General features: G+C 32.9%; 2 protein-coding genes across 2 annotated transcripts; one reads left to right on the top strand and one right to left on the bottom strand.

Moving 5' to 3' along the window:
* Positions 1 to 4,074: 4,074 nt before the first annotated feature.
* On the top strand, positions 4,075 to 13,400 carry LOC123910998 (aspartic proteinase CDR1-like). The gene is made up of 3 exons (XM_045962311.1): positions 4,075 to 4,670; positions 5,675 to 5,742; positions 12,691 to 13,400. Exons 1-3 carry the CDS (start codon positions 4,138 to 4,140, stop codon positions 13,398 to 13,400), a joined length of 1,311 nt encoding a protein of 436 aa, XP_045818267.1. The 5' UTR covers positions 4,075 to 4,137.
* Positions 6,110 to 11,577, bottom strand: LOC123910997. The gene is made up of 5 exons (XM_045962310.1): positions 11,489 to 11,577; positions 8,029 to 8,351; positions 7,806 to 7,938; positions 7,305 to 7,709; positions 6,110 to 7,181 (listed from the first exon to the last, which is right to left on the bottom strand). Exons 2-5 carry the CDS (start codon positions 8,349 to 8,351, stop codon positions 6,237 to 6,239), a joined length of 1,806 nt encoding a protein of 601 aa, XP_045818266.1. The 5' UTR covers positions 11,489 to 11,577; the 3' UTR covers positions 6,110 to 6,236.
* Positions 13,401 to 16,133: the final 2,733 nt, after the last annotated feature.

Below are 16,133 nucleotides of genomic sequence, written 5' to 3' on the forward strand. Positions count from 1 at the left end.
TGAGTGTTGTAAACTTTGTTTACTTTTCTCTTTGAATCTATAATAAAATAATTTGCATTTTATATATTGTCTTTTTTAATATCAAAGTTAATTAACATTTGATCACAAGAACAGTCCAATGAATGTTGCATAACCGCAAGCCTCAAAAAAGAAAGAAGTATTACACTACTAAATACAAATAACTAACAATAAGAAAAATACTATTATAACTAATATCTTTATCTTTATTTTAACAATCTAAATAAATCTAATCTTTTTTATTTTTTTGGTACATTAAATAAATCTAATCGTACTCCTTTGTAAACTAAACTAGAGTCTTTTACTTAGTCTCATTCTTATGCTATAGGATTATTAATATGCTTATTTGGCACCTTAAGTGCTTCACATACTTATGAGTTATACTCATGAGTTATACAACTTCCAAACCACCACTCCGTATTGTTAATGCAAAATTTAAATTAATAAAGATAAGTGTGATTGAATTGACGTGGTTAACAAATTAATCTAATTAAGGTAGAACCGATGATCATAGTCAAATATTAAGGTGGAATAATATTTGATCAAATTTTAATTTTGTTTTGGCTTGAATCTTAATTATTATGCTAGCTAGATAAATTGTAGGATTAATTAACATAAAATGCTAGCTAGATAGACATAAAATTCCAGCTAGATAAATTAAATAAAAATCATTATTCTAACTAGAGTCTTAGGTGCACTAGTGACACAAGTTAAAGAAAAAAAATTATATTGAGAACAACGTTGTTTACACTTTTATCCAAGTACAATGTATTTCATAGTTGTTGAATAAGCTAGATATATAAAAATTGTTAAAAGATATCCATTTTTAAAAAAAATTGAATTACCTGCCATATAAACCATGAAAAATCGGATTTGATAAAAATCCCCATGAAGAAAATATTTTAATTGAAAAATCGGATTTGATAAAAATCCCCACGAAGAAAATAAGTTATTTAATTTGTAGAGCATGATATTATTGAAGGTTTAGTTCAATTTTGTTAACCATTTTTGTTTGGATCTGTATTAAAAAGTGGGTTGGTCTATATCCAACTCACCTGCTCCAATCCACCCTTGTTTTTATTTGTTATTTAATTTTTTTCATTTTAAGTTTCTATTATTAGCAAAAAAAAAAGTCTCATAAGCATAAGATGTGCCGAAATAGATTACCAAAATTTACAAAGAGTCAAAGAAAGAAACTCAGAATAAATCATACAAGGCATAAACAAAGCAAAGAACTAGACCATCATCTATTGTAGTTTGAAGCTAAAGTAACACTCGTCGCCTTCAACCACCTATAGGAAAAGAGTTTGATCTTGTCCAACAACTGATGAGGAGTACTGGTTGAGCCTCTGAACAATCGCTGATTTCTTTCCGTCTACACAACTCAAACGCGAACAAGCCAAATGAGTTGCAAAAATGACTGGCGCGCTCGAGATCGACCAGCTTAATATAAACTGAAAAAGTGATCCGGGATAAAAGTGGAGCCACCGATGGAATACCAATCCATGAGCGAACTAATGCCCAAAGAGAACCAAAGGTTCTGCAAGAGATAAATAAATGGTGGGGTGCCGACTCGGCCGCCCCACATCCAGATACGCAAAAATGAGCTGCAGGAGATAAGATGCCTTGAGTGACCAGGTTTGATTTTGTGGGTAACCTGTCACGCAGTAAATGTCACGCAAAGACAGAGACCTTTACGGGAACCTGAGAGTGCCAAATCAGATTCTCCGCGTCATACATAGTAACCGAGGCATACTATTTAACCTATTCAAACTAATGTTAGACTCGACTTATTTTTAAAATAGAAGGCTGAAATTTTTTTAGAAGTCTTTTTAACTAAAAATGTCATACTACAAGTCATAGAAAAACTTTTTAATCATACTAGGCTGATTCACTACGAAATAAATTGGGAATAGCGACAAAATGCTCGGGGCTGTTTATATAAACCGTTGTCGCTATTGTTATCTTATCACTTTGCGACCGTTCTTTCGAAACCGTCGTGGCTCAGATCTGTAAATAACGTGCTACCCCTTTCTCTTTTCCCTCTTTTTATTCCACACACAAATCATCTTATTGAAGGAAACTTGAACAAACAACAACAATCGTCTCATTTTTCTCTGAGAATCGTTCAACCCTAAGTTTCGTTTGATTCCGAGAATCGTTCAACTTCAGAATTGTTCAATTGAGTTTCAGTTCAACTTCAATTCATAATCGTTCTCTCATCCAGAATTGTTCATCCCTCAAGGTTCGTTCAATTGAATTTCAGTTCTCTCAAGCTTTGATAGCTAGGACGAAATTCTTCTCAGCTTCTCAAGCTTCAATTCAGTTTCTCAGCAAAACTTCAATTGATAACCTCGCAAGCTTCAATTTAGTTGTATTCATCGTTCAACTTCAGGTTCAGTTTATAATTTTGTTAATTTGTTAATATTTTTAGTTATTTTTCCAATGTTCCCTATAAATTGATAATTGGGTAATTGGAAATTTGTGCTTTCTGAAATTTAATCATTGATTTGTTGATTGGTTTGTGGTTGTTATAGTAAAAATATTTACTTAAGTAAACATAAATATTATTTTTTATTACTATTATAATAATATTAAATTTTGTATTTTTGATTAAATTATAAATTCATCATCTTTTTAAGCAATTTAAACTTATTAGTCTACATTAGTTTTTGCACATTTAAATGTATCATTAAAAAATAGAATTTAAGCATGATATCATTTATATAGTCAAATTGTCTAAAAATAAAATATCATGTTAAATATAAAAAAAGAGTTTAATCTCGTTGATTTATCATTACGCTGAAATCAAATTTTCACTTAAATTTAAGTTCAAAATAAATATGTAAGTCTAATTTTCTTATTGTGATTGTGCTAAATATATAGCTAATAATGGTAGTCTAATTTTTATTTTATTTTATTTTTGTCAAATTGTCTAGTGGCTAGACTTATATTTTAAGTGTGAAAAAGTGAAAATTCTAAATTCAACATTCTGCCTATTAAGCCCACAAGTCCTAGCTCAACTGGTTAAAAATGCCGAAATTGTTAGGCCGGACGTCATGACTTGGATTCGAACCTTGACTCCCTCAGTTGTGTGTGTGAGTTTTTTGGTTTACAAAGAAGCAGATAATCAAACCTTGAACCTCATGCATAACACCCAAACACCTTACTACTAGATCAAACCTAGTAGCCGGCTTACTTGTGTGCGAGAGTTTATAATTACTTTATCATTTTGTCTATTTAAAATAAAAAAGAACTCTGCATATTAATGTTATCTCCCACTGAATTGTTTTGCTGACGCCTTGAATCCAGCTTTTGTTGCGACATGCTATGTTTTCTCCCACTTTGTACTTAATAGACATGTAAGTCTAATTGTGTGCAATGTAAGACGACAATCATAATAATTATTTGTACCAAAAAATAAATAGATAAAAAGAATATATATTTTTTTGATAATTTTTTTTTATAGATTTTGACACTAACAGTTAGAGCTGTGAAACTGGGCTATTTGGTCTAAAAAGATCGATCCAGATGGACTTCAGATTTTAAAGGGCTGGCCAACAAACAAGTCCATATTTAAATTCAGTTTATTTGACGTCGAGCTAAAAAACTCTAAAAAAATTCGAGCAAATATTTTAAGGTCAAAACCATACATTTATTCAAGCTTGACGGACCGGCCTATATCGACTAGTCCATTTTAACAACTATACTAATAATAGATGTTGAAGTAATTAATTTTATGGGATATATGAATCAACTCCTTATCAAATGACCAACCATTAAGAATTGAGAATAATATACAGAGTAACTTGTTGGATTTCAACAATTAAACAATACCATTAAATGTAATTTACATCATTACATCAAATGGAAATTACACTCCACCATTAACCAAATGCGGTTGACATTCTGATATCAAATGGCATGGCACTAAAGAACATATAAATTGTCACGTAAAGCATATATAATTTAAATTCTTATGTTTTCTGACTATAGTTCTTCCCATTCTTATGTTACAAAATTTACATTCTCACGAAAAGCCTATAAAATGGCACTAAACACAAAATTTGTTACAAAACTTCACTTCTATTCCAAACCTCTCCTTATTCTATAGCAACAATGAGTACACGTTTTTTGCTTGCCCTTTTTCTCTTTTCCATTTGTTTCATTATCTCTTTTTCTCATGCACTGAACAATGGTTTTAGTGTTGAACTCATTCACCGCGACTCTCCAAAGTCACCACTCTACCAAGCTACAGAAAATAGATACCAACGTGTTGTCAATGCAGCACGTCGTTCTATCAACCGTGCCAATCATTTCTACAAAAATTCCCTCACAAATACTCCTAAATCAACCGTAATTCCAGATAAAGGTGAGTATCTCATGACCTATTCAGTTGGTACCCCACCATTTAAGGTATATGGTATTGCCGACACCGGTAGTGACATTATTTGGCTTCAATGTGAGCCTTGTAAACAATGTTACAAACAAACTACTCCTATGTTTAATCCTTCAAAATCATCAAGTTACAAAAAGCTACCTTGTTCGTCTATCCTATGCCAATCTGTGAGAGATACCACTTGTAATGAACAAAATTCTTGTCAATATTCTATTACTTATGGTGATCAATCACATTCACAAGGAGATCTTAGGTTACGTTTGACCCGACTTATTTTCAACTTATAAGTTACTTTCAGCTTAAAGTTAAAAAACACAACTTAAAAGATAAAGTTAAAGCTGTTTGGATTTTAAAAAAAAAAATTAACATTAAAGTTACTTTTAAAACAATTGTTTCACTGTGATGAAATATTTATAGAAAAACTATTACTTTTAAAACTGAGAATATTATTCAGAAGTATGTCAATGGATAAATAATTTTTTTATACAAAATAAAATCTATTGTATTATTCATTTTATGTAAGAACTCTAATGAAGTTGTATTTTCTTAATATTTAAGAACCGTAAAAAAATAAAAAATTAGTTCGGAATTTAAAGAAGACGAAGTGAAGTACTAGAGATAATAGTTGGGTGTATATAAAGTACATGTTTGGATTCTAGTTTTCGAACTTTAGCAAGCGGATAATAAATTCTAATTTCATATAATTTATCATTTTATTTCTTTTGTGAATTTTATACTACCATTTAAATATTGCTATTTTATTTGTCAATAAAAATATTCTAGTATATGAAATTGTGAATAAGGTGTTTTTTAAAATAAGGTTTTTTTTAATATAATAATAATCGTCAAAAAGTATATATAATCATTTATTTCTATAAAAAAAAGTAATACTGTAATGAAATAAAAAAATGAAATGAATTCAAAAAATAAAATTAAAAAGACGATTATATATTGGACAAACAAAAAAATGATGTGGTTACCTTAAATAATAAATAGGCTATACTGGCATTTCCAAAAAACAAATTAAAATATTGAATGGTTCCAAGTGGGTATCGAACGGGGAACCAGAGAAAAAGGAGGCGTCAGTCTTCTAAAGTTGATATTTTTGACTTTTTTTTGGACTCCTTATATATTGTTTTTCTTCATAAAAAATAAGTCCTTAATTTTGTGTAGAGCTTTTTTAAATTTGTGTTTGGCCAGACTTCTCCTTAAAATAAAAAATAAGTCATAAAAAAGTTCGGCCAAACGATACCTTAGTGTTGAGACTCTTACATTAGAATCCACCACGGGTCGTCCTGTTTCATTTCCTAGAACTGTGATAGGATGTGCACTACAAGAAAACATGCATTTACTGAGGGCCAAAGGCCCTCAGTAATGCACAAATTTCGTCTAAAATGCATGCATTACTGACGGCCTTGGGCCCTCTGTAATTAGCTCGCCAGTAATGGTTACTGACGGCCCAGGACCGTCAATAACGTTACTGACGGCCTGGAGCCGTCAATAATACACACCGGTCAAATAAAAAGGACACGCAATTGTGACGGCCTGGAGCCGTCAGTATCACATTGTCTTTTACACATTGTGACGGCCTGGAGCCGTCAGTAATGTACATCGATTCAAAAAAAAATTAATATTAATTTTTTAAAACAAAAAATATACTGCATAATAAATAATTAAAAAATATTATAATTAAAATTTAATAAAAAGCATAATAAAAATACTTAACATAAGCATAATTAAATATAATGATAATATTGTCATTACAAAAAGAAAACAATTAAACAAATAATAATCAACAACAGATTATTAAAATTACACATCAACGTTGGTCAGGCGGCTGATATAGTGGTCGCTTCCCCTTGCCAGTGTCTGTTGGCTGACGCGACCTTCCTCGGCCTCGGCCTCGGCCTCTACCTTCCTCGTGTATTATGACTCCGGGGAGTGACGTTCGCAAAGGAGGTCGTGCCACAGGCCTATGAACGAAGTTAATTGGGGCTTGATTTGGGAAGAAGTTGCCTTGGGGTTGATTTGGATGTGGGATTATGAAGTCTTGTTGTGGATTTAATGATCTCTGGTATTCGGTGAAAGCAGTTTGTTGATTATTTCTACCGCTTCCGTCACTACTGCTTCCACTTGTTTGCCCAGTAGGATCAAAAAATTGTAAATGAACTGGTTCATTAAGCATCTGACTCATATCCTCTATGCTCATACTCAGTACTGGATCACCCTCTCGGTACTCCGGCAGCTGATTCAAATTAACCATGCTACTCAAATCCGGTCGATATTCTTGTTCACCGGCATTTTGATTTTGTCGTGCCGAAGCCTGAGATGATGATCCAACCCCTCCCCCCGCCGGCGCCGGCGCCCTCTGCTGTGAAAAGAATTCCTGCAATATATGTTGGACCCGTACGTCCACCCGGTCATCAAATGATGCTTCGAACTCATCGCGGAACTCTTCTCTATACGTGGCCCTCATTCGCGCTTCATACTCATCATCGGTTTCCTCTCTTTGAGTTGGACGAGAGCGTCCTGTACTCGATGAAGATGAAGATGTGTAAGTGACATCTCTCAAACCAGTTGGGTCACTTGCATATAGAGAAGATGTACACCCAGCAGCGAATTTGCGACCTCGAGTCGCACCACCAGCATTCTTAACAAAAGCCAACGACATCTTGTTTCGACGAACATCCTCATTATCTCGCCTATGAGGTGGTAGTCGTAGTTGGCTTGCATTATATTCTTCAACCCAAATTTGCGTCAACCTCTACAATAAATTAAAAAAAAATTATAATTAATTAATTATAATGTTTAGATATAATTATATAATGTTTAAAAAATAATGTTATACGAAATAAATAATAAATAATATATATAATTAAATACTTACCGACACTTCTTGCGCCCTTGCCCCCGTCCACTCACCGGAATCTGCATACCGGTGCATCATGTCATTCATCTCCATAAAGGTGGGTGGACGACCAAATTGTTGGATGAACTCAAGACGAAGCGTTCCGGCAGATTTAGACCCTCCAGAGTGTACGCACGCACGATTGGCTTCATCAGTATTTCTGTTGGCTTTGTTCTTTATACACTTTGCAATATACTCTTCCTCTTCCCATCTGCGGCAGAGCATAGGGTATGAATTGCCAGCGAGCCAAAGTGGTGGTTTTGAAGGATCCTTTTTAATCTTTTTCCGCGCTTCAAAAAGTAAGGTCGACAGACGCTTGGTGGCTTTTTTGTTGAATATACGCTCAATAGCCGCTGTGTGGTGATTCAGCCAAGTTACTTGCGACTACGAAAAATAAAGAAAAATTGTTAATAAATTAGTAAATATATGTTTAGTAACAAAATTGATTGGATAAAAAAGTAATTATAAATAAAAACGTACCCTGAAGCCATTCCAAAATTGTTGATATCCACGCTCATCTGCCCTGACCTCCGTCCAGTTGAGATATGGAGCCTGGAATTTGGATTTCAATGCATTATTGATTGCCTTATTCGCCGGATTTTGGGGTTGCAAACTGCACAATATATATATATTAGTTAAGAATAATTATCATATATATCCAATTAATTTATTAAACACAAATTCTTAATAATAATTAACTTACTCTGTGGCGGTATATGGCATGATGATGGGTCTACCATGCCGGTCAATCAACAATTCATTTTGAGGAGCTAAAAGTGCAATATCGGCTATTTCCTCGTCCTCGTGGTCATCATCGTCGTCGTAGGAGTCGTACTCCTCTTCCACACCGTCTACGGTTCGAGACTTGGGCATACCCTCCAACCATCGATTCCGAACAACGCGGCGGTGTAAAGCACGTCTACGTGGAGCGCGTCCGCGTCCGCGTCCGACACCCGGTGCTGGTGGAATATCATCAATGTCATCATCGACATTGTCATCATCAAAATTTTCTTCATCTGGATTCATCTATAATAAAAAAATATATGATAAATATATTTATATAATTAAGAAATACATGACAAATATATATATAATTAAGAAATACATGACAAATATATATATAATTAAGAAATACATGACAAATATATATATAATTAATTAAGAAATACATGACATATATTGTTTTATAATTCATCATCATTAAACGATAAACAAATGCAACCAAAAACAAATATTCAAGTACAACGATTAATATTATTACAACGCGGATAACTATATTATAAAATTAATTGTCATCCCAATCTGATACATCTTCATCATCACTGCCTTCATCATCACCATTAGCTTCGACGTCCTCTTCATCAACATCACCATCAGAAGGTACTTCTTCGGCTTCTTCTTGTACACAAAGTTGATTAAAAGTTTCAACTGCAATGACATCATCAACATTGGACATCTCATCTTCCTGATATGGTTCATCTTCACGTTCATCTATCTCATTTTTTTCAATCAGACCCCTTGGTTTTGATGTTATTGCGGCACACCAACCTCGCTTATCCCTTGTAGTCGATGGATAAGGGACATAGTGAACTTGTCTGACGTTATGAGCCATAGCAAACGGATCATACAATGGATAATGTTTGTTCATTTTTATGTCCACGGTATTAGTCTTTGAATCATATCTGGTACCTCTATTTGAAGGATCAAACCATTTACAGTAAAACAACACGACTGTTTTCTTGTAATCAAGATAATTGTATTCGATTTCAAATATGTTCTCAATGACACCGTAAAAATCTCCTTCACCATTTTCAGTCACACCTTTCATACACACTCCACTGTTTACTGTTGTTTTTCCTTCACTCCAACTGTGTGTCTCAAATCTGTAACCATTGACAAAGTAGGTGTGCCATTGTTTAACGGTTGACTTTGGGCCATCAGATAAGTTTCTCAAGTGTTGTATGACACGAGTTGCGGGTGTTTGTTGGTACATGTATTCTTTGAACCATGCTGGAAATTGCGAATTGATTTGAGCAGAAGTATGTTGTGTTAAAAACATCCTAAGTTATTAAATATCGTTAGTTATAAGCGAACTTAATTGGAATAAATAATTATTTATTAACTAATTAAAAATACTCACTGTAAATATGGCTCGACTTCATTGCAATTAATCAGCAAGTGAACATGCGCCGAATAGAGAACTTTGTCACCAGGATACAACACTTTCTCACCACCACCATTACGACCAGGCAAGCTGAATATTGACATGTTTAATGGGTGAATTCTCACAGGCCGAGATGTTTCAGTTTCATTGCGAATATGGCTTGATGACCACGTGTCTTTGAAGTAATGCGAACAAAAGTAAATTGTTTCGCGGTGTAAGTATGTTGCACAAATTGAGCCTTCGACCCTAGCTTTGTTTTTCACGGCACGTTTTGCATAACCCATGAACCTTTCGAACGGGTACATCCATCTATATTGAACCGGCCCACCAAGCCTAGCCTCGTATGCAAGATGCACCACAACATGCTCCATAGAATCAAACAAGGCAGGAGGAAATATTCTCTCCAACTTACACAAGATCAGTGGAATGTCATTTTCCATCTTGATGAGATCAGCCTCTCTTAGCGTTGTCGAACACAAATTCTTGAAAAATTGACTGATTTCAATAAGCGGATTCAATACATGTTGGGGTAAAGAACTAAATGCAATCGGAAGTAAAGTCTGGAAAAAAACATGACAATCATGACTTTTCATCCCACGCATCCTTCCATGGTCAACATCAGCGCATCTCGCCAAATCGCAACTCACCTGACATTTTTCTCCTTTCATAGTTTTCACGATGCCATGTCATTTTACTGGCTGTTTGCATCGATGCATACAACCTTTGCAACCTTGGTATTATGGGTAAATAGAACATCGCCTTTCTTGGGATTGGCTTCCTTCTGACTGACCGTGAATTTCTTGTTACACGATATCTTGGTTCTTGACAAAATTTACATTCAAGTAATGCACCGTCATCTACACCAAATTCGTTGCTATAGTACAACATACACCCGTTAACACAACAGTCAATTCTCTTCGCTCCGAGTCCTAACTTTGCAACCAATTGTCTTGCTTCGTAATAATTTTTTGGCAAATCAAGAGGACGGTCTATTGTTATATCCAACATCAGTTTTGTTATCAAGTCCATGGTGTATTCTGAAACAAGACATTCAGACTTGATACCCAAAAGTCTAATACACACCGTTAACTTTGAGTCTCGAGAGCCTTCACACAACGGTGTATTTGTCTCTTTCAAAAGATCAAAAAATCGCTGGGCTTCCTCATTTGGTCTCTCGACGTTAACATCAGCGTCATATTCATCATCAGCAGGGTCGTCGACATCATTTGGCACATAAATCGGCGTATTAAACCCAAGGGCATTAGTTATCATATTGTCCATCTCATTAAACGGATCATAATGCTGATGATAATATTGGGGAACAACAACGGGCTGAAAAACACTGCTTGAAGCACGATTTTGATTCACGGGAACAGTCGTGGAACATCCTTCGCCATGACTTGACCAAACCCAATAATTAGGTTGGAATCCCTTTTTATATAAATGAGACCTAATTTCATCTTCGCTCTGTATTCTTGTACATCGACAAAGTACACACGGACATCTAATTCCCCCTTCACGTATCACAATGTCATTATATTTTACTGTATTGATAAACATTTCGACCCCTATTTTAAATTCCTCTTTAACCCGGCCCCTCTTTCCAGGATTATGTCTATCGTACATCCAATTACGATTGCTAAAATCCATATCTGTGTAGTTTAATTAATATATAATTAGATCGATATATGTATTAAATTTATTACTTTATTTTTCAAAAGTATTTTGGACATATATATATGTCTACTCAACAATAACATATAAACTTTTAACATTTTATTTTTAAAGTTTATGGTTTATTAAATCTAAAAAATACTAAGTTTTTTAGTTGACAAAACTACCGACTTTTTAACATATATATTATAATTTTTTAAAATATAATTGTTTTTCTTTTTTTAAATACATAGTAATAATAAAATGCTAGTAACTATTTCTAAGTGTACGGTAAAAATAAAACTATCACTAAATATTATAAATTAAAATTACATATATTACTTACTTGGGTGCCGGGTAGAGTCTTACTTGGCGCGCGCTCCTAACCACAAACTCCGCTCCTAACCCACGACCTCCGATGACCACGAGAATTTGCTAATAAAAATTGTAAATAACAAATTATTAGAACATATACATTTAAATAACAAAGTAAAAATTTTAACTTTAAAAGTAAAACACAAACACTTACCACTGTTTAGATGGAGATATGAAAATTACATCACTTTTTTAAAAATACACAAACTGTTAAAAAATTTCTTTTATAAATTTTTTTTAAAAAAATTTCATTTTTTTAAAAAATAATATAAATATACTGTTTTTTTGAAAAAAAAAATACTTATTTAAAAAAAATAATTCTGTTTTCGAAATAAACAAAATTAAATATATTTTTTTAATTTTTTTTACAAAAACAATAACTTTTATACATAGTGATAAGAAAATATTAGTAATAAATTACAAAGTATTAATTAATAACTATTACTAAGTATACGATAAAAAAAACTATCACTATATAAATTAAAATTACGTTACTTACTTGGGTGCCGAGTAGATTCTTACTTGGCGCGCACCTAGCCCACGAACTCCGCTCCTCACGAGAATAAGACTTGCTATTAAAAATGGTAAAACACAAATATTAGAACATATACATTTAAATAACAAAACAAAAATTTTAAATTCGTAAAAGTAAAACACAAACACTTACCACTTTTTGTATGGAGATTAAGTTGAAAGTATGAAATTTAAGAGAGAAGTTAGAGAAAATTTAGAGAGAGAATGAAAGGTAAAAATGAAGTGAAGGTGTAATAGATTTGTTGAAGAAGAATATATAAAGTAGTAATAAGCGAACCGTTGGAATTTAAATTTGAAATATGCATTACTGGCGGCCTGACACCGTCGTAAATGCATAACGTCTTTCTCATTACTGACGGCCTGGGACCGTCATAATTGACCACGCATTACTGACGGCCCAGGACCGTCATAATTGCTCATCTGCTTTAACTTTCCTGACGGCCTGGAACCGTCTTAATTGACCACGCATTACTGACGGCCTGACACCGTCACTAATGCTTAATGTTACCGTTTTAAAATTTTTCTTTCCCCCAAGACGCATTACTGACGGCTCCCAGCCTTCAATAACCCACAAATGCATTACTGAGGGCTAAAAGCCCTCAATAAGTTTGGTCAGTAATATTATGTTTTCTTGTAGTGGTGGAACCGATAATACAGTTTCGTTTCAAGGTGCAAGCTCTGGTATAGTTGGTCTTGGTGGTGGACCTTCGTCTCTTATAACACAACTGGGATCGTCAATTGATGGAAAATTCTCTTATTGTTTATTGCCATTGTTGCTTGAGTCAAACACAGTTGAGTCAACCACTACGAGCAAACTCAATTTTGGAGATGTCGCTGTGGTTTCTGGTGATGGTGTTGTGTCAACTCCTATAGTGAAAAAAGACCCATCAGTTTTCTATTATTTGACATTGGAAGCATTTAGTGTTGGAAACAAAAGAGTAGAATTTGGAGGGTCTTCACATGGCGGTGAGGGTAATATCATAATTGATTCAGGTACAACATTGACACTTTTACCAAATGATGTTTATACTAATTTGGAATCAGCTGTAGTAGAATCGGTGAAATTAGAGCGCGTTGATGATCCCAGTCAAACATTCGGCTTATGCTATAGTGTCAAATCAGATGGATATGATTTTCCCCTAATCACTGCACATTTTAAAGATGCGGATGTTAAGTTGCATTCTATGAGTACTTTTGTTCCAATTGCTGAGGGCATTGTTTGTTTAGCTTTTACCTCATCTCAAATTGGTGCTATCTTTGGAAACTTGGCTCAACAGAATTTGTTGGTTGGTTATGACCTTAAACAAAAAACAGTGTCGTTTAAGCCTATGGATTGTACCAAAGTGTAATGAGTGTTGTAAACTTTGTTTACTTTTCTCTTTGAATCTATAATAAAATAATTTGCATTTTATATATTGTCTTTTTTAATATCAAAGTTAATTAACATTTGATCACAAGAACAGTCCAATGAATGTTGCATAACCGCAAGCCTCAAAAAAGAAAGAAGTATTACACTACTAAATACAAATAACTAACAATAAGAAAAATACTATTATAACTAATATCTTTATCTTTATTTTAACAATCTAAATAAATCTAATCTTTTTTATTTTTTTGGTACATTAAATAAATCTAATCGTACTCCTTTGTAAACTAAACTAGAGTCTTTTACTTAGTCTCATTCTTATGCTATAGGATTATTAATATGCTTATTTGGCACCTTAAGTGCTTCACATACTTATGAGTTATACTCATGAGTTATACAACTTCCAAACCACCACTCCGTATTGTTAATGCAAAATTTAAATTAATAAAGATAAGTGTGATTGAATTGACGTGGTTAACAAATTAATCTAATTAAGGTAGAACCGATGATCATAGTCAAATATTAAGGTGGAATAATATTTGATCAAATTTTAATTTTGTTTTGGCTTGAATCTTAATTATTATGCTAGCTAGATAAATTGTAGGATTAATTAACATAAAATGCTAGCTAGATAGACATAAAATTCCAGCTAGATAAATTAAATAAAAATCATTATTCTAACTAGAGTCTTAGGTGCACTAGTGACACAAGTTAAAGAAAAAAAATTATATTGAGAACAACGTTGTTTACACTTTTATCCAAGTACAATGTATTTCATAGTTGTTGAATAAGCTAGATATATAAAAATTGTTAAAAGATATCCATTTTTAAAAAAAATTGAATTACCTGCCATATAAACCATGAAAAATCGGATTTGATAAAAATCCCCATGAAGAAAATATTTTAATTGAAAAATCGGATTTGATAAAAATCCCCACGAAGAAAATATTTTAATGTAGGAAAAAGATGCAACGCATGTAGTCTATAATATAAGATAAATTTTATTTTTTAAATTTATTGAAAATTTAACGTATCTAGTCCATATTATTAACTAAATACATTAGATTTTCAATGAATCTAAAAGTACAATTTATATTATATTAAGGACCAAAGGAAATACCATATAAGCCATGTCACAATAAATGAGAATATATACAAAATTTGGCTATAAAATTACCCCTCCACACCCCATTTCAATGTGCCACCATTTCTTATTCTAAAGTTACAAGCATATCCACCCTTTTATTCCCCGTTCTCTCTTTGTGTTTCAGCCATGTCGAATCTCCGTAGCGATGAGATGATTCGTATGTCCAAGCTCATTAAGCTCATTGCTAAGCTGAATCGAATCAACAAAGAACTAGAAATTGAGAGGAAACGTGGTGATGACTTGACTTATTTGTGCAAGATGATCGAGGATCCAAATTGGTGGAATAATCCTATTGATGGGTTGAACAAGGATCAACTTCTATTACTCAAGAAGGCTTTGGAGGAGATGAAGAAACGTGTTGATGAACCTGCTGATAGGCTTCTCATTCAGAGTGCTCCTACCGAAACTAAACCTCAGATCTAGATTCTTTTGTTCTAAGGGTTTAGATCCAACTTAGATGCCCTTAATTAAGCAATATTTATAATTTTATGTCTCGGTCTGTTTTTAATTAATTTCAATTAGAGCTTACATGCTTAACTAGTTTCATGTATGCATGTGATTTGGTTACCGAATCTTATCGTTATTCGGATTTTTTTTTTGTCTTTGGAAATGTAGTGGTCTTGCATTATATATTATTTGAATAAAGGGCATCTTATTTATTTATGCTTCCATCTCTCAAATTTTTTATTCTTTTGAAGTCCGATAAATTCATTTCATCCTTCTTCACACAATTACTATCTAGTTAATATATATCTTAATAATAATAATACCTTCATATTCCATTAAATCACTTCTCCACAGTTGTCTATTCATAATTTAAACTATAGCATATCAATGAACATGTCATTATACGATTATAAAATTTAATACATGTTGATGTGGGTTTGGACATAAATATATATTTTTGTGAATGGTACTAAATAAATATATTTGTAGCATAAACTTTAATACTAGTTGATCATCATGAGTATCTGTTTCTCCAAGCAACACTTGATGTGATATTTATAACTCTTCTTCAATTGAAGATTTGAGCTACAAATATGAGAACTTGCATTATGTATAAACTATTGCAAGTGGCAACCGAACACAATAGACACAAAGTTTGAGTTTGTTATTTTTTTTTTTTTTGGTAGAAAGTTTGAGTTTGTTATGTTTTAGTACAAGTTGGATTTATCTTGTGTTTAAGGTGCAAGGATGTGTCACTTTTCACGACTTCAATGATTTTCTTATTAATTTATGAACTTGTGTTAAGAAAAATTAATCAATAATGTGTTATTTCAATGATTTCCAGACTCTACCACTATAAAGAAAAAATACTTTGAGATTTGACTAAAAAGAACCAAACTTTTTAGATAGGACAAACTTAAAACCTTTGTAATCGAGAACCGTAAACACAAACAATAAGATATTACTTCCCTTGTGAACCTCCAATCCAAAATATATCACCTATCTTAAAATTCTTGGATCACATCCAATATAAAAGTAAAAATACCTATGTCATTACAAGGGAATATAAAATTATTCATAAGAAAATATTATGCCAAGGAAACATATTTACCCATGTAAACC

Source organism: Trifolium pratense, linkage group LG2 (genome assembly GCF_020283565.1).
Source record: "Trifolium pratense cultivar HEN17-A07 linkage group LG2, ARS_RC_1.1, whole genome shotgun sequence".
Lineage (NCBI taxonomy): Eukaryota > Viridiplantae > Streptophyta > Magnoliopsida > Fabales > Fabaceae > Trifolium > Trifolium pratense.

Excerpts from the sequence above, each read along its gene's own strand:
- LOC123910998 (XM_045962311.1), top strand. The coding sequence starts at position 4,138 with ATGAGTACACGTTTTTTGCTTGCCCTTTTTCTCTTTTCCATTTGTTTC. Across the intron at positions 4,671-5,674 it reads CATTCACAAGGAGATCTTAG|TGTTGAGACTCTTACATTAG; the intron begins GTTACGTTTGAC and ends ACGATACCTTAG. Across the intron at positions 5,743-12,690 it reads TCCTAGAACTGTGATAGGAT|GTGGAACCGATAATACAGTT; the intron begins GTGCACTACAAG and ends TTTCTTGTAGTG.
- LOC123910997 (XM_045962310.1), bottom strand. The coding sequence starts at position 8,351 with ATGAATCCAGATGAAGAAAATTTTGATGATGACAATGTCGATGATGAC. Across the intron at positions 7,710-7,805 it reads AATTTTGGAATGGCTTCAGG|TCGCAAGTAACTTGGCTGAA; the intron begins GTACGTTTTTAT and ends TATTTTTCGTAG. Across the intron at positions 7,182-7,304 it reads CAAGGGCGCAAGAAGTGTCG|AGGTTGACGCAAATTTGGGT; the intron begins GTAAGTATTTAA and ends AATTTATTGTAG.